Source organism: Netta rufina (assembly GCF_964035555.1).
Source record: "Netta rufina genome assembly, chromosome: 25".
In the NCBI taxonomy this organism is placed as follows: Eukaryota; Metazoa; Chordata; class Aves; order Anseriformes; family Anatidae; genus Netta; species Netta rufina.
In genome coordinates this window covers 2,087,265-2,110,039 of record NC_140149.1, presented here as the reverse complement: position 1 = coordinate 2,110,039, position 22,775 = coordinate 2,087,265, and the positions used below count along the sequence as shown (strand labels likewise).

Below are 22,775 nucleotides of genomic sequence, written 5' to 3'. Positions count from 1 at the left end.
CAAATACAGTGTTTATATATATATATATGTTATCAGATAGATTCACAAGTAAAACCATCACCCTCAACCAAAAGAAATGATGGAATTCACCAGGGAAAGAAAGCTAGGACAGGAATAAGAGTCAACTGCTGTTCTTTCTTCATGACCATTTGTGGTGAATAGCTAATAAAAGCGATTCCAGTTCCCCAGATGGGGATGTGCTACTGGCTCGAGCTGTGTTACCAGTCAGTGCTGGCAGCTTTTTATTTGATCTAGCTGTTTCGCACTTATGTCCCCACCACAACATGGCACACACGCTGAAAACATTTGGAGAATGATAGTCCTGTAACAGCGTTAAGCATTTAGAGAAAGCTTTTGTGGCATTCAAACCCATCCTCTTACACCTTGGCGCATGCAATAAGCCACAGGTACCCAGAGCAAGAGCTGCGGCCATGAACCAGCCTGCTGCCTTGGGTGTGCTGGACATAAAGAAGACTAAAGATTTGCTAGATCAGAGCGGCTGGGCTGGGCTGGGCTGGGCTCCCCAGGAAGTGCCCATACCAACCCTGCTCAGCCTGCGTTGTTCCTTCAGGAGCACCCTTCCTTCCCTCCCCACAGGTGACCTAGAAAAGAAAGGGGAGAGAAAACAAAACCAGAACAAACAGCAGGTTATGATGTCAAGTTTCCCCTGCTGTTTGTTTTTTTCTTCCCAGAGAAATTCATTTTGTTCCCTTTGATTTGGCAGTTGGAAGAGGACAGGTGTATCTCAGTCTCCCAACTTGCTTGGGACAAAATCACCTGTCCTGCTTTTCCTTACCACACACAGGAGACAAAAAAACTATTTAAGCATGTTGAGGAAGAACATCTGAAGAAAGCAACTCCTGTTCTGCCTATGGCACTGCCTTGACTAATATTTCCTCTGCTTTCCAGTCCCTTCTGGTGCTTCAAGTCTGACCATCACAGTGGAAGACTGACTGCCTCAGAACTCCCTTTAAAAAAAAAAAAAAAAAAAAAAAAGTAATCTTCTGGCATTTTGCCAGTTCTATTCTGTCCATTATGGTTAAAATCCCTGTCCTGAGAGAGCACTTCTCATCAGCCGTGCTGCCTCTGAAGCTAACATGCCCAGCACCCTCCTTGCTCCTGGTACGTTGCACAGCGCAGCCTAAGCATCTATTTCACCTTCTCAGGTACTAGCATGGATTTGTCTATGAGCACTCAGGAAGGAGGCTTAGCTGGAAGCAGGACAGAACCATCTATGTTCACCACGTTTTTATGGATTTATATCCCAGGTGTTTCTCAGACAAGCACCCAGCACAGACAGCTAACCCAAGAGCAGTGTTACAAAACCCTACCTGCACGAACCGCATCACATCCTGTAAAACAAAGAGCTACTACCAGGCTTTAGCTTAAAATCCAGACTGGAATTATTTTTTGAGTTTGATTTGAAATATCACCACTATATCCAGAGTGTTGGGCTCACCTGAAGTTGCCCCCATGCTTCTATGCCTTAGGAGGCAGCTGCTCTCACCTGAAGCAATATTCACATTACATCTTGCTTGTTTGCTGAGCGGCCATAAAGCTACTGTGCTGCTGTTTGATACTGAAGGACGCCCTATGAACACAGCAATTTATTTCGTGAAACACATCAGCACACTTAGTTTTTACTACGTTTCCCCCCCCCCCCCCCCCAAACTGCAGTTGTTCCTATCTATTTTCAAAGCAGCACTGGAAAAACCACCGGCCAAAAATTCATATACCTATCCACATGTCAGGCAAAACATGAGTGATCCCAGCAGCCCCAGACAGGTTAAATTCCACAGACGATACTTCAAGGGGAAAATTGAACATTATTTCAATAAAGCCACTCTAATGTAAGTGTCACTGAGACTCTCACACAGCATGATTTATGAGCATCGTCTTACACACACACATTCGGCAAAGCGTTCGCTGGTCTTGAGTCTCAGGAATTTTAGTACAAAGACATTAATGATTAGTTTCTTGTCTCCATCATGTTGTGTAACTGCTGCTGAAGCCCAGAATTACGCAGCAGCAGAACAGCCAGAGCACCACAGCGAGACCAGCCTCACACCATCCACGTGCAGCCCCAGCAGCTGCGCTGCTGAATCCCCATCAGCCAAGAACCCGGCCCACCGTGGTGCTAAGCTCTTCAGCCTGAACAAGGGAAATGCTGAAGCCCAAGTTTTAAGACCAAAGTAAAATGCAACAGCCCCACGAGAACTACAGGACCGCCCATTTAGCTGGGCAGGGTGCTCAGCCCTTGGTGGAAAGGGAGAGGCTGCATCCAGCACAGCAGGCCAGCCAGCAGATCTTCATGCACGTGCTCAAAACCAAACCTTCCAAAGCCCAAGCCTTCAGGCATCCCACCCTCAAATCAGAAGCTGCACCAACAGGGGCAGCCTCCAAAATAACAGCCTTCCAGAAGGTAAACTGTGTGAGTAGTGCTAGCAAGTGAAAAAAAGCCCAGAGGAAAAAATAAAATAAAATAAAATAAAAATAAAAAGCATCTGCTCTTTTCAGGACTACAGAAGTAACAGCAATCACCAGCCATCATTCAGCTGGTTAGAGCCAGAGCCTCACCTTGCTCTGCCCTGTTACAGCCAGAACCCCACTGCTGGGTTCACCGATGTCAGCACCATGTGTGAGCAATCACATCAGCACCAAGCACCCCAAAATCTGTCTCAACAGTAAAGCCACCCTGGCCAAAGCTGGAGAGCTCGCCACTGCCTGGCAGGGTGACAGCGCTTATCTGTATGCTTTGGTTTTCCCATGAAAACTTGGACCCTCTTCTTTCAGCCACATTCTCAGTATGTTCGTTAACAGTGAGAAGGATTTACACTTGCCTTGCATGGTTCCAATACAATTAATAAAGGAGGCCTCCCACATTCTGACTCTGCCTGTCCTGGGACAAATATCAGGCTTCCCCTACAGATACTTCACTAAGCCCCAAACCCAAATTACATCTTTTTAAAATACCACTTATTCCTTAAGCAGGGGAGCAGCTGAGATGCTTCCTGCACCTTATTCCTCTGAGCCACTGAGAGATGCATGCATCTGCCTTCAGGTTTTCAGTCTCCATCCACCCTCTCCCATCTCATGTGGCTGCACATCTCAGCAGGCACCAACGAAAGCAGCCTTTTTGTGGTTGGGGCTGCCTCCCTGAGCCAACCTTTCTCTGCTGCGAGTGGCTGGTGTGTGTGAGACCCCAGCTGGGTTGCACCTAGCAGCAGTGAAAACAGCCAGATATTTTGGTGCTGCTTGCAGCAAGCCTTACCAATTGCTTTTCTCTGAATTATAATTCACGCCTTATGCTCTCAACGCATCCCCCCATTCAAGCCCCTAACAAAGGGGCTGTTTGCCTGGGCACATGTGCATGCTAAATGTAGTTTTGTCAGCCTACAGTTGCTCTGGTGGATTTCCAGCACATTGCATTTGCTCATGACAGAGGTGCCCACGCACACCCTGCACAAACATAGGTGGGCTGGCAGTAGCTGGGGGACCCCTTCTGCAGTAGTGCCACGTATAGGCAGTCGGCATAGCTAGGGCCCAGCCAATGCATTAATAGCTGCAATAAGCAGTTTAGCACTTGGTTTTTATCATATATTACCTGCCCATAAGTTTTAGAGGAGATTCAAGTTCTGCATCCTTAAAGAGTATGTGTAAGCATGTGCTGGTTTTTGTTCTTATTTAAATCAGTTGAGTTGAAAGGCAAGAAATACATTAAGACTTATTAAAATAAAATAAAATATGCTTGTTCTAGATGAGTAAAGTGACCTAGAAAAGTTATCCTCTGAACAGCAATTACACTAAGTTTGGAAACTTTTTAATTAAACTGAAACTGTAGATTTTAGTGGTGCATAAAGTGCTAATTTCAACTCTTCTTTAACCATGAACCTCCAGCAAGTCTCTCAGCAACAACAATAAAGTTTTGCATGAGGATGCCAGGTACTGAGAGCCAGCAAAGCTCTTCAAGTCCTCTAGCAGCCCCCCTCCATGGAGTCTCGAGGAGTTTCTCCTCCTTCCTGCCAGCTCGAGGGGGTATCTCAAATCACACCTTGCATTTACTGGCATCTCTTCTGAAGGCTTTCACAGCCAATTCCCCACGTTCACACAGGGAAAAATCCTGTCCTTGACACCTGACCTTAGCAGAGCATTTGTGGAAATGGAAAAACTTCCCTCCCCCTTTCCCTGGTTTTCTTGCAATCCTTAACCAAATGCTGTTTGGATGGTCTGGTTCTTCAGCACGCATGCACTGTGAGTAGCTGAATTAATTCCCTGCTGTAATTGTGCAACAGAGAATATTTGCCACTAAAAACACTGGTCTCGGTATGCTAATGGACAGGAAATGGTGATAAAAAGCAGGTAAGCATTACCTTAGTTCCTGGCTCTGGCGGTGCCATTTAGTTAAGCATTAATGACTTGCAAACGTGCAGATCGAGGCTTTGTTTTCTGGCCAAGGTAATTCCAGAAGCCTCAGACCATGAGAAAAAAATTTCAGCCCCGGAGCAGCACGTCCACATCCACATCGCTGCTGCCTCTCTGGGGACCTAAAGCACAGATGGGCCATGACAGCCCCAGAAGGAATTGGATGTTCTTGCACAAAATGGTGCTACTACACCAGCAGGGGAACAGCAGAAGCTGGGGCTGTGTGTAATTATCAGGTCCCTGATAATTAAACCCACCCAGGCACACATCATAACCCACCTCGAAGGGGCAGGGATCACACGGAGGGAGATGTCACAGGTCTATACACCCACCTGATTTCAGGATCACCCATCTCTGTCCTCAGTTTGTGACCAGTATGGCCAGATTTGGGGCAGACAGTGCAGACTTTCCTAACCAATACCGCTGTCTAGTCGATGAGTTTTATCGCCTTCCAGCTTCAAAGGGAAGGAGTGCTTTGGGTTAAAGGTTTGTTATAGAGGATATAAATTCCATATGGAGGCTAGCTAGGAACTGCTCTACAATGCAATTACAGTGACAACAATCTGCTTATTTCTTTCTACTCTATTGACCCAATAAACATGACTCATATCTCAAATATGGGACCTCTATCACCCAGCTAGATGGCAGGTAATTTTGTGCACGCTATTCAAAGAAACCTTTGGGTATTCACTATAGGCTCAGAACGTGGTCCTGCTAAGCTCGTCAAAATGATCATTAAGTATTTGCCCTTATTTGTGTTTCTTCAAGGAAAGAAAAAACATCTCTGCTAAAGATCTAAGCTTTAAATAGCAAAATTCCGTCAGTAAGAGAGAGGATCCAAATTCCCTACATAATAGCAAGACAAGAAAAAATGGGAAAAAAGTGACATTAGTTGATCAAAGGGGAAAAGAGGATTTTTTTCCCTTTCTTTTCAATCAAAGTACAGTACATAGGGTTATGACCTATGCACTAAGCTTCCCGTTAATGGCAGCTAGTCTATAACAAGTTGACCGAATGACCCTGCTTCTAGTCCCATGAGAGTTATTAATAACCAGAGCACATCACCTCCACGTAGCACATTTGAAGCTCTCACTCAGGCGCAGAAGATGTACATCAGCACCAGCTAACGACATCAGATTTCCTGGGGAAATCATGGCTCACGCGTGCCAGCCAGCTTTACAGCCCCAAATACAAGTCAGAGCCATGTGTGTCCATGTCAAATGTGGGAGGCCAAAAGCTGTACTCACCTTGGTTCCTTTGCTCCTCAAGATCCTTTCCTCAATGGGCACAACACTGCCAACAGCACATGTTGGTCTTCTTCCAGCCCTGCTCCAAAGGGAGAAAATGCAATTAAATGAAATTTGAAGTGATCAATTCCAGGGACTGTGCAGGGCTGGGAACTGTGACTGTTTCAAGCCAGGGTGGGTTTTTCTTTCCTCCCAGGGCTTGGCTGTGTTTTTGAAACTTTGCAGACCAGCAGTAGAGTTTGGGCTAAGCAGTTTCTGTGTGTGTTTGGGGAGAAGCTCAGCAAAGGTATTAAAAACAACAGCAAAGCTGTTTGCCCAGCCCTTAAAAAGGGACATGGCACAACCACTTTAAACGTCTCCACTTTCTGATGAACTTGCTGTTTTCACTAATCCTGTTTAATGACAACTTCTAAATTAGGTTTTGATCTTGATGACAGGAAGCATCTCCCTATGCTGTTCAACTGCTAAACAAGTGAAGGATGTAAGAGAAAACAAAAAAACAACATGGGCACCAAGTCCAAAGCAGGCACTGAGGTTTTGTTGCTGTCCGCAGTGGAAGTGACCAGCTCTGGGGAGGGAATACAGCTGGCTGAGAAGAAAAGCCATACCTGAGCTGAGGTTGCTGCACAGCCCAGGTCTCAGAGACCTACCAGCAGTATCTGTATGTCCAACCTAGTCCTGCAGAAGCTTTCATCTTGCTCCAAAGGCTCTCTCTCCACACTGAACCCCGCCAGGCAAATGCCCCATCTCCCAGGTACACCAAAATCCCTGGCAAAGACGCTGCTCCAATTACCTCATTCACCCTCTTAAATTTTAGTTGAAAACATGCAGAATTGCAGCGACGTGCCCCTGCGATCATGCAACCCCATCCTCTCCATCCTTGCCCCTTTCTCTGGGGACATGGAGTGACATCGTCCCCCACAGCCCGGTCCCTTTGATTTTCATTCACCCCCCAAACAGCTTGGAATCCGGACATCACCTTCCCCATGCTTCCATCCTGAAGGCATGACATTGAAGTGATCCATCATCATGGTTTGTTAAAGGACTTTATTGGTGACCACGTATACGCTGTGCACATTAAGCTTTGTACAAAAACCCCTCCATTAACACCAGAGCAAGCGACAGATGCCGGAGCGGGCTCACAGGGCAGTTTGCCTCCAGCAGCGAGGGCCGGGTTCAATAAGAGCCAAATCAGCTACACCAGGCAGACTCCACCACTAAACCAGCCCCGCAGATAGCAGCCTGAGAAAATTAGGAAAACCTTCCCTGAGGAGCCTGGTTTGGGTATGCTGCTGCCAGCAGGATGCCGGCAGCATGCAGGAGCAGCTCAGTGCCTGCTGCTGTGCTCTGCCTTCAGGGTGCTGCCTCCCGCTTCTGGTGCTCCCCCATCAAGCGTCGGTGCAGGTCAACAAGGCAAAACTCAAAACCTCATTTCAGTAGCTCTAGACCAGCAGGAAGGAGTTTCCACAAGGGAAACACCTGACAGCATCACTTGTCATCCAAGCCGCTCTCTGGCAGCAGGGCGCCACTGGAGCCCTTGCTTTTGCGGATGCACATGCCGCAGTCCAGCTCCACGTCGATGTCCCCAAATTTCAGCTGGCAGGACTCGTTGCAGCTGCAGGGAGATACAGAAACACAGCTCAGGTGCTTACAGGCAGCAGAGTTGTCAGCTCTGCAGCAGCACCCAGCCCTCCCCATCCCTTCCAGCCAAGCCATGGAGCAGCCCATGCTCCCCACGGACACATGGTTTTCCTAACCCATGACATAGATGTTGGGGTTTCCAGGGCAGGACAGGGTTTTGGAGGTGCTCTTGGCCCTCTGTGCCCCTCTCACCCACGTACCAGCGAGACGCGGCTGCGTTGGCTGCCAGGACGGCGAGGGCACCCGCGTAGTGCCAGCAGAAGCACATGGTGAGGAACGTGATGTTGTTGCGGTCGGTCTGATCCCAGCCTGGTCCTCCCCACGGAGGGGTCAGCACAAACCCAATCTGGTCACAGACAGAGGAGGTGTTAGGCATCAGTACACATCAGGCTTTAGCACGTCGCTCTTTGCTTTCCCTCCTGTTTTTATCTCTGTGGCCAAGCTGCTTCAGCTGACCATGGGCTGGAGGCAAAATAATCCCAGTAACACCCAGACCACTGCCCTCAGCACCATCACCTCCCCACATGGACAGGGACCCAGGGGTGAGCTCCAGGAGGAGAGTGATGCTCTGCAGGCAAGTCTCAGGGCTCCCAGAGTAGCCTAGCATCCCCGCAGAAAGCTGACAACCCAAACGCCAGGCTCTGTGTAACTCCCTAGGCCCCAAGCTGGGTGACTATTTGCGATGATTTAAGCTGTTTACACATCTAAATATTTCCAGTTACTTAGAACAAAAAGGAAGAAACTGGACCTAATAAAAAAGAATGAAAACTCATGTTTGTTGTTTCCCACCCTTCTGCAGTCTAATTTCTCTTTAGCATGCAGACTTGTCCATCCTGCATGCATTATGTACTCATATCTCCATGACAGCTCTAGCACTAACCCTTGTCTCCCCCAGTTTCTTACCAAGATGTCCCATCCAGTTTAACCCCATCCAGTTTGCCCCCTTCCTGGGGGCAAAGCCCACTGCTCAGAGGAGAGCACTGGGTCCCACTGACCTGCCAGAGCCAGGAGCCCTGCAGAAGGAAGGTGCTGGTCCTGAAGGCCTCCAGGATGATGTGGTCTCGAAGGAACACCTCCAGGAGGGCACAGAGGGCTCCAGCAAAGATAGCCATGGCCAGCAGGGAGTGGAGGTGCTGGTCCAGCGCAGCATCGCTGTAGTCATGGAAACAGAAGAGCAAGCCTGCCAAGATTCACACTGCATTAGGGATTTGTCTGTTTTTTTTTTTTTTTTTTTTTTTTTTTTAAAAAAAAAACCAAAACAAAAAAAAAAACCAAAAAAAACCATTTGAATATTGTGACTATGCTCCAGGTCTTGCTGTGATCTGCCTGATGGGAAGAGCCACCTGTGAGCTCTGCACACAGAGTAGCCCCTAGAGCCGTGGGCATCCCTGTGACCCAGCCAGAGCTGTCAGGAGCACAGCAATGGGCAGCTTCAGCTCTGAAGGGATTAGGGAGCTTTGCCTCAGGGTTTCCTTCTCTGTGTTGGGTGGGCACAGCACATTTTTGTGACTCCAGAGAGAGCCAGCTACTTGTCACCAGGAGAAGCAGAAATCTCTGGGCACAATGAGCAGCCAGCCGTGGCTGGGCTCATGTTTGGAGAGGAACAGGGAGCACATTCTGCACCCTATCACCAGCCACAGCACAGCTGGGGGACTTTTGGCAGCTGGTAAACCCCTCCAGACACCCCATGTCGTTCACCTTCCATGAAGAGAGCCACGGACAGCGAGAGACGATCCAAGCCAAGCGGCAGCTTCAGTGGTGAGTGTGAGACGATGTCCACGATGCCAGAGAGGAGGAAGAAGAGGTACATGGTGGTGTAGTGCCAGTGGGCAAGGTCTGTCCAGCTGTGTGTCTTGGGGCTGTACAGCGTCATGTGGGGACCAGAGGGAACAAACTGCTCCACCAGTATCCCTAGGCAGAGAGCGGAAAGTCACACTTTTCCTTTTACATGGAGGAAAAGACAAACTTGGAAATGTTTCCTTGAGATGGGGAATTCATAACTGTATTTGCCCAGCATCATCTTTAGGAATGCCAGCAGGATCCCACCACAGATAGTGCCACCAGGTTGTCCCTAAGCCCTCCCACAGCAGCATCCCACCCCAACAAGCCCGGTTTCATGGGGGAGAGTGACTGCAGCATGGTCCTGCTGCCTTGCAGGGCAGAGACTCTTCATCCCTTACCTGCCAGAGCAAAGAAAGCTTTGACCGCCCCTTCAAAGACTTCCGCACGCTGGACTCCATAGCTTGGCTGGTTCTCGGCATTTACTTTTCGTCTGAGATACTTCAGGGGGTATCGCACAGACCACCATAGACCAAAAACGAGGAAGAAGGTGCCCCGGAGGGCACTGCCGAGGAAACTCGATGTCATTGGGCTCACTCACAGGGCCTGCAAGGACAAACAGTGCCTGGGGAGAAACTCAAATTATCCCCAAGGGAGGTCAGGCTGCTCGTTTGCTTGGCTTCCCTGGGGAGCTGCACCCAACCAAGCCACTGCACCATTGGGTGCAAACAGGGAATGCCAGAGACATGAAGTCACCAGGGAGAAGCTGCCACCATGCACCACTGTATATGTATATATGTATGGGGTTGGATGCGTACAAGCATCAGGACTTCATCGTGCTGAAGAAAAATGCATTAACACCCAAGAAAACAAAGCAGCTTTTAGAAGAGGCACCGTAACAAAGTTTTTTGCTAATAAAAAGCAACAGCACAATTATTTCCTTGGAACACGAGCTCCTTCCAAACCAGATAATTACCAGGGCGTGAATCCAGCCGGCGCCTTCAGCAGCTCCAGCCAGCCGCGGCTCTGCTGGGCTCCACAGCAGAAGGCAAGGCCAGCACCAGCACCGCTCCCCAAAGGAGCCTTGTGCAGCTTCCCCGCAACCTCTGTGTTGCACGTGAGCAGTGACAGGACATCAGGGAAAGGCATTTCATCTCCAGAAGGAAGAACTCAGACACCGAGGGCATGCCACCGCGCCAACACCACCAGGCACCGAGTAGCAGCAGGGAAGGAAAGGAGAAGCTTGAAGAAAGAGCAGCAAGAACAGAAGGAATAAGGAGTTATCTGAGTGCTTCCAGCTGTTATCAGAGCACACTGATGTTACCTTGGGATGGTCTTGTCTCCTCCAGCAAGTCCCCTCTCCTTGCTCTCTGTATACATCTATCGCTCGAGGAGATCTCGCTCCTTCCCTCCTCTCGGGCTCTCTGCTCCTTCCCTTCCACTCACACTTGTGCGGAAGCGAGCGTTACTCACCCGCGGAAGAGCTACCACACTGCCTTGCATCAGGAGGGCCTTGCATCACAAATCACATCCTCGTGTTTATAAATACCAAAGGAAATTGCAGAGGCTGGATAAACAACTCCAGCACGTTCTCCAAGTCCTCCCACACGAGAAAGTAATTAGGCGCTGTGAAATTAGGGTAGGATGTGGCGGGGCAAGCACCTGAGGTGAGGGAGAGCTCTACAAGGTGTCCCCAGCCAGGTTTTGGCTCTAGTACTGGAGTCATTTGAACTGGTTCAGCGTGGGCAAGGACAGGATTTTGATTTCCAGGCTGTGTCACCCATCGCATCTCCAGGACACAGGTGATGTGGGGAAGGCTCGCAGCTCTTCACACCATGCTAGGGTTTCCTTTCAGGAGGGAAGTTGCTCAACAGCCCTTTGGGCTGATGAGATTGGCCCTGTCCCAGCAGCTGGTTCAGGAGCTGATAGTGGCTTTCTGCTGAGTTTTGGGTGCCTACGGGAGGGTGAAGTGGATCGTGCCCCAGGAGAGCCCATGTCTTTGCTGATTATAGCTTGAACACCAAGGCTAGGGCACATATCTTCCTAGCACCTGCATCCACTTGAAGAAGTGACTAAGAACAAATGCTCTTAAATCACATTTAAACAGCGTGTAATTTCACGATCTATAACCAAATTTGACCATTGTCCTGCAGGAACTGTAACTGCAAGGACAACAGCCTGAAGCTGGAGTCAGGAACATACCCTGATCAAGATACATAGCTGGAGCATTAATTTTACATGCTTAATTGGAGGAGAGGAGTAGGAAAGCAGAAACATCCCACACTCAGGCATCAGAAATGGGCCCCAAGCCCACTGTTTGGTCAAGCAGAATCTTGTCTATAACCCTCTCAAAAAGAAAAAGTTTATTTTAAGAAACAGCCACTATTTTTCAGATAAACCAACGTGTTTCCAAGCAACAAACCACTTGCACAGCGCACATACTTGAGGCGCAGCAAAACACCCCCCCATCCCCAAAACCATCCCACCGAGGCCAAACCCAGCCCACCTCACCCACCAGCTCCCCCAGCACCCAGGCCAGGCTCACACGCACGCTGATTGAGCTCCAGGAGAGTCGCAGCCCCAGAACGCAGTGCTGGCTGAGGAGAGGCACTCGGGTTATTTATTTTTCCTGCAAGCTACTATGTCTGTCAGAGGATGTGAAATACGGCTGCAGTCAGAAGTTATTACCTGAGCTGCCTTTCTCCCCCCGCAGCTCCCAGCCTGTGACGCTTTTCCTTTAGCAGCCGCACGGGAGCTGCCCTCTCTCCTTACAGCACTGCACATTTGGGCAGGACGGCATTTCTGCCCGATTTCCAGGCTCTCCCCCAGAGCCATCACAGCTCCAGCATGTGTCCAGCCAAATGGCACTGATGATTTTTGTCCCACACAGGGGATCGTTCCCGCTGGTGCAGGGACAAAGCTGCTGCTGGGAGGATGCTGTCCACACGGATGCACGAGTATCTGTGGGGGCAACAATCAGCCCAGCAGGGAGAGGCAGCACCCCAGGACAACCAGCCTAGCCAGGGACATTTGGAGAGTCTTGTCCCAGATATATGTCTTTGTGGATCCTCCTCCACCCCTGCTGGGCACACCTCTCTTGTGCCAACAGCCCTTGCCCAGCAGCAGAGGCACCCAGCTTGTCTCCTGTCCTGCAAATCCTCCACCACGGCACAGCTCCAAAAGCTGATGACCCCCAGAAGTGCTAAAGCCACAGAAACTCAGACACTGCAGTGGCTGCCATCACATAAGACCTCTTGAAGAAGTGGGCTCAATCAGCCATGTCCATCCCACGAACAGCTCAGCCACCCATTTCTCTTTACAGGGAATGAGAGAAGTTTACCTGTGACTTCTGCCTGTCCTTCTCCCTTGCCAGATGCGGGCACCAAGGAGCGGTTATTACTCAGAAGTGGCAGATAAAGGGAGAAGCGGCGGGGAGGTGGCCCTCAGACAGGATGTTTAGAGCCGAGCATCCTGCAGGACAGCTCAAAGCGCACTGAGTCAACCGGCTTTCACAACCAGAGGCACCTCGGCCTGCTATTAACAAGAAGTCTCCTGGAGTTTGCCACAAAATCAGGAAGAGCAGCCAATTCCTGTTCCCATGGCAACCACATATATTCACTTATCATGCTATTTTTTTTTGGATGGCTGGGGAAAGAGCCAAGGAAAGACAAGGATGCAGCATCGCCTGACATGGCCAGGCCCTGCTGGAAGGGTTCTGAGGTCCCAGAACTGGACTCAATAACCCCTTTATGGGGTCTGGCCTTATGTAAGATGCCTGTAGGCAGAAGTTTGGGGTCAGGGGTTCCCAAACCAGAGCTGAGCCCTTGCGAGCTCAATCTCCATCTCTCCAATCTCCAGATGAGGAGGAGGAGTATTGCCCCTTTCCCCCAAAAGAAGTGTTGGCAGAACACAGTAGCCTGATTTTACTCCTTTTTTTTTTTTTTTTTCCCCTACTTGACACAACACTGCCCAACACCAAGCAGCTGCAGCCACAAACCATTACTGACCTGCAAAGCATGCCTCAAATTCCTGCGTGCCCAGCCTTAGCACCTCACCAGCTGCATGGATGAGCAATGCAGGTGCCTCGAGGCGAACGATCCCCCCACTGCCCCCAGTTCCCTTCGAAGCACTGGGTTTATGGTGCAGGAGCAGCGCTGCTCAAGGAGCAGACCTGGGTATCTACAGCCACTCACTGCATTTGCATTCTGGTAATTCTCTAAGCTGCAAACATTTACGTAACCCCCTGTGAACCCAAAAACCTCCCCAGCAGGGTACAGGAGGAGCCATGCCCAATGCTCAGCCCTGCAAGAGCCACGCACGTGAGCCAGCACCCTGGGGAAGCCCTGAGGCTGGAAGAGCAGGAGGCAAACCAGCCTACCCCAGGGTGATGGGCTGTTCTCCAGCGCAGCCAGAAAGGCCACCGAGCCATAGCCAGAAGCTTGTTTACACGCATTATCTCCCTATCAGTGGCAGCAAGCAGGAGGAAGGAAGAAAAGCAAGCAGCCGCTGGTGTGCTGCCGTGCTGCACCGCTGCCACCAGCCCTTCCTGCACGCAGCTCCAGGGCTTGCTCACCTCCAACAGGAGGCAACTCAGTGCTCGCAGGATGGAGAAATGCAAACAGGGACAGGGCAACAGACACTGTGCTCACCTGCAGGAGCTGCTTGTCCTACAGATGCACGGTGGGAGCCAAGTGTATGTGGAAGGGGATCCCTAATTCCCAGGGAAGCCTGCAGCAGCAGAGGGGCTGCCAAAGTACAAGCACCAAGCCAAGCTTTCAGGAGCTTGCAGGGTCCACTAAGACTGAGCACTAAGAGAAATGCAGCCATTTTCCCTAAGCCCCCATAGCAGCCCTCCCTATGGATCCACCCAAAAATAATACAGCAAGGCGAGCTTACCTGGAGCGTGCAGGTTACTGGAAGAGCACAGCAGCACCGTTTGTGTCTGGGTTTTCCCTTCTGCTAACAGCCAGCTCCACACAACAGGATCCCAAAAAGCAGCTGAGCTCAAAGCCAGTCACCAAGCAGGAGCAAAGCCCCCCAGGACTGCAGAACAGGAGCTGGGAGCCAGCAGCTGGGGGAAGAGGGGAAGAAATGAGGCCCAGCCGCACCATGCCTGTCCCTTGCCATGGAGGTTAAAGAGCCAGCCAGGAGCAAAACCAGCAGAGAAAGGTTTCTGTGAAAGGGTAACTCAAAATAAAGTACCTGCCAGTCTGTTAGCAAAGCAGACTTTGGGAAAAGCTGGCAGTGCATGAAATGCTTGGGGAAAAAGGGTTTCCAGACTTTTAAGGCATGCCCACAACAAAAGGTGAGGATGAGGCTGTGAGAAGTGCTTGGGAACAGGGGACAAAATGATGGCAGCCCCCCCAGACCACAGAAAGGGTCAGCCACACAGCATGGGTGCTATCACAGCTATCACAGCTATCATGAACAGATGCACTCCAATGAACTGTGCTGAGCTACAATCCACTGGGATATGGGGGAACATTATGGGATAGTCCCAGTAATCGCACAGCTGCCCTGATGTTCCCAAGCTCAACACCAAGCTGAATTTGACTTCATTTTTTATTTTTTCTTGGCTGTAACTGCAACATCCTCTCCCTGAAGGTTCATCATCGGCCTTGGTGCTAATGAAAAAATGTGATAATGTTTGCCTACTTCCTGGGGGTGGTGGGAGGCACAATCTAATTAAAGGTTTGCCAGCAGCTCAGGCTCTGCAGATGGATGGTTGTTAGGGAATTGCAAAGTATTATTATTATTATGACGAATGCTAAGACAGGCTTTCATAAACAGGCAACAGGGGAGGTGAAGCAGGTGGTAAAAGCATAGGCAGGGCTTGTTCTGCTTCCTACGCTATCATTCTGGCCTTACATAAACGTGGCCGTGAAGGGTGGCAGCAGTAGATCCTATCTCTGGTCAGAACCATGAAATGAGCAGCTCATGGACAGGCTGTGCTGGGGCTCTCAGTGCTAAGAAACTGAACAACTGAGAAAGACAGAAGAAACAGGGCTAGGTATCACTTTGGGACAACCAGCAGCACCTCCCTGCCTTGAACAGGCAGGTTCCTTATTTCTGCAACACCAGCAGAGCCCTGCACTGACCAACACCATCCACCAGCACCAGGCTGTGGTGACACAGGGCTAAAACCAAACTACCCCAAACATCTCCCAGGGCATTACAGCCCTTTTAAAGACTGATATGGCTACAAACATAGCCCAGGTCCACGCCAGCTGCATGGCCATTCGGTCCAGCCTGCCCATACATAGTTTCAAGATGCTAGCTGGTAATTCAATTTATATAGTGAAAAACATGCTGGTTGGTAGTAAAGCTGTGTTAAAAGTAGTACTCCATTTAGGACTATCCTGGCATGTCTGTCATGTAAGAAATGAATGTGAGGATGGCTTTTGGTTGCACTTCACTATATAATAAGCCACCTCTGGACCACTTACTGTGCCCTCGGCGCCCAGCAACCTTCATGCCCTTTTTTGGGTTCCAAAGCTATTTACAAACATGTTTCTTAGCTAAAACACAAATTGTTAATTCTCACCCAAAAACAAGTTCCTCAAAAAGCAAACATCACCTGTATTTTTTTCTAACTTAACCACAGGCTGTATCTCTCCTCCTTTGCTGACCTTCATACCTTGGAAAAGAATGTGCTCCAGAGAAAGAAAACAAATTAGCAAGCACTATACTGACAGTCCTAGGATGTTTGTAGGACCAGGAGTTAATGAGGCAGACAGAAGCTATTCCAGACTCTCAGTGCTACAGAGGGGAAAAGTGTTTTGTGGCCACATGGTGACAAGGGGACAAGAAAATGCTGGAGGAGATCTCAGAGGGAAAGGAGACTGCAACTCGATTAAGACAAACAAACAGAGCTGTGAAGAATTCAATAAACCCTTTCCCACCTTCATGCTTAAAAGCAACGAGTGCTTTGAAAAAAACACAAGGTCAGCTTTCAGCTGCATCCCCTCTGATGGAAATAACCTCCGGCTTTTGGGGATGGCAAGGAGGAGGGTGCCTGCAAGGTGAGGGTGACCTCGGCCAGCCTGGAGCAGCTTCTGCACGCCCAACACCAGCTCTGCCACCTGGTGCTGCCCTCATGTGGCTATTTAATGGGAAGAATGATGTTTTTTCTAATTGTCTTTTTTTTTTTTTTTTTTTAATTATTATTATCATTTATATTTTATTTCTTCAATTAAGGTTGTTTTCTGTCCTGGAGCACTCTAGGTGCTCAGTTTGTCACCCTGCAAATAAGGCTTGCTCTGTGCACTAGGAGTCAGCAGCTGCAAAATGCTCTCCCCGGGTTACGTCTCATCAGAGCAGCAAGAGGAATTGGCACAGTTTAGAAAAAAAAATATTCCAATCACCTCTTAGCAGAATAAGTATCTGCAAAATGCTTGTTGTCTTCATCAGTTACAATTCATGAGACTTAATTGCATGGTGTTTATCAGATGGATTTACAGTGGTGGATTACTCTGCCGCTTAATTCCCTTTGCACTGAGCCTATTGGCACCTCCCGATATCCAATGCTGCAAAATAAACCTGCTCCAAAGTGGTGGAAATACAGGGAAGCTGACATTCAAGAAAAGCTTGTCTTTACAGCACTGCTATAAAGCAATAAAATCCTGACTGTAGCCCCCTTTGTCTGCAGCAACCTCTGTGCACAAGAGTAAAGGGGCTGGGACCTGCGGGCAGTTGGGCAGCTGCTTTTTGGTTCAGCCACGTGCAGGAGCACAAACACCGCTGCCATTCCCCTGACACTGAGAAGACTTCAATGCAGAGCATCCTCCTAGCCCCAGGGTTTGAGACCCGAACAGCTGTAACTCAGCTTCTACTGGCGTTTATTTTATATATATTTCTTAATCTTTATACTCACTATTGGCACATCTTCCTCTTATCTACAAAGTGATGTTTTTGCAAGTAATTATCTGGCAAAGGCAGGCTGAAAATGAAAAGTGTGCCTGTTCCATCTCACTTTCCCAGCCGAGGGGGTTTTGTTCAGTGGAAAAGTGGGACGTCTCATGAATCCTGGCTGCTCAGCCATGTGTCTTGCAGGCCTCCAGGCTTTGCAGGTCTGAGAGCTGGATTTGTCTAAGCCATTATTGCACACTCTATAATTTATAAGACTTAAACTTAAGGATATCAGCTCAACGAGGGTTTTTAATTCACGTTTATTCACTCTTTAAGATTTTAAGTGAATATAAAACTATTTAAAATGTGTCTTTAGTTCAAAGCTTTGGTAATAAAATTTGTATTGTGTTCAATCCAGCTGTGATGTTGCAAATTTGACATAATCCCGCATTCATCACTCCTTTGCTCTTCTTCCTTGGGATGACATTTTGGTGACGAGGTGTTGGAAGACCTGACCCCAGCCTGGACCTTCCCGGCCTTCAGTCACAGCAGGTCAGGCCAGCATGAGCTTAGAAGAGTCACCCGGCCAAAGGATGCCATCCTTCACTATGGAGACACACATGGGAACCCACAGGACAAAATGATCTCATAATGTTGAACTTCTGCACTTCATTTTGTAGCTAAAAGTCACTGTGGACAGTGATGGTGACATTTGGGTACAGGTTGGGACAGCTACCACCCATGCACACAACAGGCTTTCCAAGAGCAGAATGGTGGCACCTCTCCCCTCTCCCCAAACATAAATATTTCATTAGATTTTGGTTTTGTCTTTCTTCTGAAAAACTGATTCTTCACATATTTGGAGAAGGAGAGTGCACCCTCCTCACTCTTCATCTGATCCGTTTAAGAAAGCAGCCTGGGAGCTCGTGTCACACTTTTGCTTCCAGAGTCCGAGGCCAATGTAGGGCTCACTGCAGTCTCTCCTGCACCTCTGGATGCAGCTGGAACACATGAGTGAGAAATCACCATTAGCCAAACTCCCAGACTGCTCAGGGCAGCAAAGTGTACTTGTATGAGCACACAGAGGGAGATAAGCTGTTGCAGAGGTCCTAAAAAGCTGGTTTTCTTTTTTGTACTGCTAATAACTTAATGAGTGTCAAATGCTTGGAAATCCTTGCAAGGGAAAGGACAAAGATGGGCCAAGTGTCGGGCATCCTGGTAATGATTTGATTTCTCTATTGAATTAAAAGCCATCTTTCAGCTGTCAGTGCAGAGCAGAAGCAGTGCATGACTTGCAGGAGCAGCTCAGGGACTCACTTATTTGCCTTCTCTGTCTTTAATGCCCGTGCCTCTTGCTGCCCCTATTTTGCATTCTGTGCACTCATCAAACAAAACGCATGCTTGTCGCCACGCTCTAAAACTTGCGGGAGCCACAGGATGCTTATTCAGCTGTGACTTTGTACTCCAGGACAGGCTGCTCATTGCACATCCCTCTCCTGATGTCCCCATCCCCGCTCCTGCCCAGCCCCGAGCCCCAGCCATACCAGTACGCAACAGTGTAGTTTATGGCCAGGATGACCACAGCGGCTGCCCAGTGCCAGAAGAAGCACATGGTGAGGAACATGATGTTGTCGTGGTCGCTCTCATCCCACATGGGACCTCCCCATGGCTGGAACAGCACGACCCCGATCTAGGTGGAAGAAGCAGTTCATTACCACGGGGAAAAATCTTTCTGCCTGGCCTTGAAGTCCAGCCTGTCTATGAGTTTGGTGCATGACCCCAAGCTGGTCTGAAAATGGGCCTTTCCAATCTCAGAGAGATGTTCTGGAAGCAAACTGGGCTTGAGAAACTTCTGCAGGAGTTTTGTAGCCACACCAAGCAAGCCTGCACCTTCAGAATCTCTTCTTCTGCACAAAATCTGAATACGTTTGTCCATCTGGATCACAGACTCCTACCCAACCTTTAAAAACTCCAAATTTAGTGTTTTACAAGCTTAGCATGGTTTTTAACCTCTGGAAGAAGGGTGGTTTGAGTCAGTGGAGCAGCCCTGGGAGTGAGCAGGAGGAGAACTCCCACTTATTTTGGCAATTTAGTTCTGGGAGCGGTTATCTCTACTCGATTTCTTTGCCTTTCCAGCTCCTACCAAGGCAATCAGGTGGCCTAATTTTTACTCAGCCATTTGATTGCTTGGTGAAGATTGTGTCTTTCCACTAAACCAGAGGGAGTGCTGCCGGGTGCATTAGACACATTAAGCAATTAGTACTTGGTTGTTAGGTACTGCAAAATGTTGCTTGCTTACTCTGAGCACTCGCCTCTTCTCTTTCCCCCAGAGAAGCAATAAGCCAAGACAAACAGCTATTTCAGCCGGAGCAGCCATCAGAGATGACCTGTGCTGAGTAAATTCTCATTCTGGGTTATGATCTATTTATGAAGTGAGCCTTGCAAAATTATTCTTCAGAGACACGTGATTGATACATGATGTACAGCTGCTTTTCCTCTCTGCCATTGCTCTCCTACCTCGGTGCTCAGCTCTGCAATAGAAGCCAGAACGGACCTGCCAGAACCACGTTCCCTGGATGATGGTGACACCAGCTCTGAACATCTCCAGGACAATGTTGTCATAGAGGAAGACCTCCAGCATGGTGCTGCAGGCCCCTGAAAATATGGCGATGAGCAGGAGGGAATGGATATGCTGATCCAGCATGGGGCGGTGAAGGACGTGGTAATAGAAGAGACAACCTGCCAAAATACGTATCCCACTTAGAGCAGCATTTAGCACAATGACCGAGATCACAGAGCCCTGGTAGAGCAAATCATGTCCCACTTAGATTTTGGTGAGCTTTATCAGATGGGAAATGTGAGCAATTAGCAAGCTTGAAGGACAAGGAAGTGAAATAATTTCTTAATGTCACATGGAAATGAGTGGCATGCCACAGACAGCATCCAGGCCCCCTCCAAGATCTATTTCCTTTTCTTACATGCCAGACTTTACCCATTGAACTGTCCGTGCTGCTATTTCAAAGACCACTTGGACAAGGGAAAAGAAAATACCAGGAGACATGCTTTGGTTAAGGGGTTTTCAATAAAAGCAAGGACTTCATTTCCTAGTGCCTTCTTCCTGCCCTGTGTGAGTCAAGAGGTCTGAAATCCTGGCTCACAACTTGCAAGACATTCTGAAGATAAAATGATATTCATGATGTGCTGAAGCCAGAATAAGTCACTTGAATTTGCCACGTGCAGCGCAAGCAGATGAGAATGACGATGCCTGCAGCACAATTAATGGCTCTCGGGGGAATGCAGGGCACACAAACAGCTCTGTGGATGTCAGATAGATGCTGCATCCACCAGCCATTCATCATAACAAGGGAACTCAGCCTTCTGCTTTGTACCGCTCTCACCCCAGAAACCCCAAGCCAGGCAAAGCCAGGACCTATTGATGCCTGTGTTTCCCATCCTGATACAGACAATCCTTCAATAATATATCAGACCTAAAATGTGTCCTCTCTGGGGGTGTCCAGAGCAATATCTCAGTCTGGCAAATTTTGGTCCTGCTCTGACTCACCCTCCAAGACCCCTCCCCAAATTCAGTGCCGTCTGCTACCGACCTTCGACGAACACAGCCACAGAGAGCATGAGGCGGTCCAGACCCCGCGGCACGGTGTTGAACAGGTAGGTGAGGACATCCACTGCCCCGGAGATCCCGTAGAAGAGGTACATGGTGGTGTGCTGCCAGTTCATCAGTTTCACCCAGTCACGTTTCTCCCCACTGTAGAGGTACATGTGTGGACCGTCCGGGACAAACTGCTCTGCCAGCATCCCTGCTCAGACACACAAGATCACACCGTTGTGCTTCTGATGATTGATGCCACTCACTGCTGCGGGGGCTCTCTGAAGGCAAGAGCTGAAGATTTAGGGGTAGGGAGAAAGGACTGGATATAAAAATCAGGACTCCCTGGATTAATGGTAGCTGGTCCTTGGGAAGCAGTGTGAGATTTGTTTGTTTTTTTCTTTTTTCTTTTTTTTCATCAAACTCTATTAGAGACCAAGACCATTAAGGAGATGCATCCTTCCACATCTGGGCCAGTTTCTCTGGAGTAAGGGCCATCTCTTATGGAGTAAGAGCACAGCCATCACTACAGGCTGGCAAGCTACCAACACAGCTACTCTGATATAACCCTTACCTATTAGAGCAAAGATGATTTTGACTGCTCCTTCGATGGCATCCACACGCTGGAAGCAGTAATTCCTTTGGGACTTCTTGCTTGCTTTCTGGCTGAGATGCCTCAGTGGGTATTTCACAGACCACCAGAGCCCAAAGAGCAGGAAGAAACTGCCTGGAAGCGCATGACCCTTGAAGTTTGCCATCCTGACAATGTCCTCCAACTAAAAGGCAAAGAAAAACAATATCATTACACAAATCACACCAGGGTTTGATGTAACACTATGGAAAAAAATGGAGGATTTTTTCCCTTTGCCTTTTGGAGAGGACTGGAAGAGCTGGAGCCCAGACTCATTTAGCAGAGCCCCATGTCTGCTGCAATCTGGCATCCCAGCAGCCTGAATCTTGCAGCTCCCAGAGGGCCCAAAGTGGGCTTCATCCCTCCCAGCAGCAGCTCCTGCTCTTCCTAACCCTCAGGGGGTTTGAGCAAGAGCATCCCCTGCAGACCTGGACAGGGTCAGGTTTATAGGACCAGGCAGGAGAGATAACACACTGGGAAAGCTATAGCTGGGGGCAAGGGAACCACCAGTGGGATTGTTCAGCTCCTACAGAAGAATTTGAACAGCCACAGGAGCGGTGTGCTCTAAGCAAAAATGTTTAAAATTCCTGGAATTGTTTCAGCCCAAATGCATTGATTTTGCAAAGCCAAAGGATTTTGTTAAAAACAACTTCAGAAATGCTCCCAAACCCCAAACAACTTTCTCTCTGCATCACTGCTTCCTCCCAGAGCATCACCAAGCTGGGATTTGCAGCGGGGATCCCACCCGAGCTGCTCAGCACCTCTGCTTGAACCTCCGCACCCCTTGGTGCTGGCACACATGTGCAGGGGTTGCAGGAGAGCTGGGGGATCCGTTTCCTAGGAGAATTGCAGCAATTAAAACTCAGCCAGCTCCTGTTTACCATTTGCTGCTTTGCTTAATTAGGTGCAGAAACGATTAGCTCTTTGATGTGGGCTCGAGCATATGTTCAGGGGCCTGCCTTGGCACGGCTATAGGTCGGTTGTGTCGGGCTGGTCAATTAGGAGTTTTTAATTGATAGCAAAAGCTGTGTCTGGCGGTGCTGAGCAGCTCCTCCTCTGCTCAGTAGTGCTCCCACCCATGCCGAGCTGCAGCAACACCGGCTCACTTGTGGCACAGATGCAACCCATTGGAACAGCGAGGGGCTGCGTATCTTCGTGCTGAACCTGCCCATACACCCACCACCTTGGTTTGCTTCCCCCGGCTGCATTTGGGCTTCATTCCCCCCCCTGTTGGTATGATAAAGCAAAACACACCCTTCTCCTGCTGTTTCCTGCCATAAAGGACAATTTGGGGATGAGGTTGAAAACAGCTTGCTGCTGTTGGCCTTTGAGAGGCACAAGTTGTTGCTTAGGCTTTTTTCATCCCCATTTTGGGGTCAGTTTGTCCTGAAGACACCCTGTTTTGCTCTGTTGAGCCCAAGCTGCTGGGTCCTGGCCATGTGCAGATAGTATCTCCTGCAGGCAGCTGTCCTGGGGCAGGAAAATCTGCCAGGCTGGGTCAGACCTGCTGCCGCCAGGTGAGAACTGCTTTAAACAAATCAGCTGATGCATCACCGTGAGGCAAGCAAACGTCGCCTTCCGGCACAAACACCACCCTGGT

General features: G+C 49.1%; 2 protein-coding genes across 2 annotated transcripts; both read right to left on the bottom strand.

Moving 5' to 3' along the window:
* Positions 1-7,157: 7,157 nt before the first annotated feature.
* LOC311218755 (transmembrane protein 45B-like) lies at positions 7,158-9,677 on the bottom strand (the record flags this gene model as incomplete). The annotated part of the gene is made up of 5 exons (XM_084301597.1): positions 7,158-7,284; positions 7,511-7,656; positions 8,306-8,490; positions 9,009-9,221; positions 9,491-9,677. 5 exons carry the CDS (start codon positions 9,675-9,677, stop codon positions 7,158-7,160), a joined length of 858 nt encoding a protein of 285 aa, XP_084157723.1.
* Positions 9,678-17,820: 8,143 nt separating this feature from the next.
* TMEM45B (transmembrane protein 45B) lies at positions 17,821-21,302 on the bottom strand (the record flags this gene model as incomplete). The annotated part of the gene is made up of 5 exons (XM_084301599.1): positions 17,821-17,938; positions 18,482-18,627; positions 19,492-19,676; positions 20,543-20,755; positions 21,119-21,302. 5 exons carry the CDS (start codon positions 21,300-21,302, stop codon positions 17,821-17,823), a joined length of 846 nt encoding a protein of 281 aa, XP_084157725.1.
* Between the last annotated feature and the right edge of the window lie 1,473 nt (positions 21,303-22,775).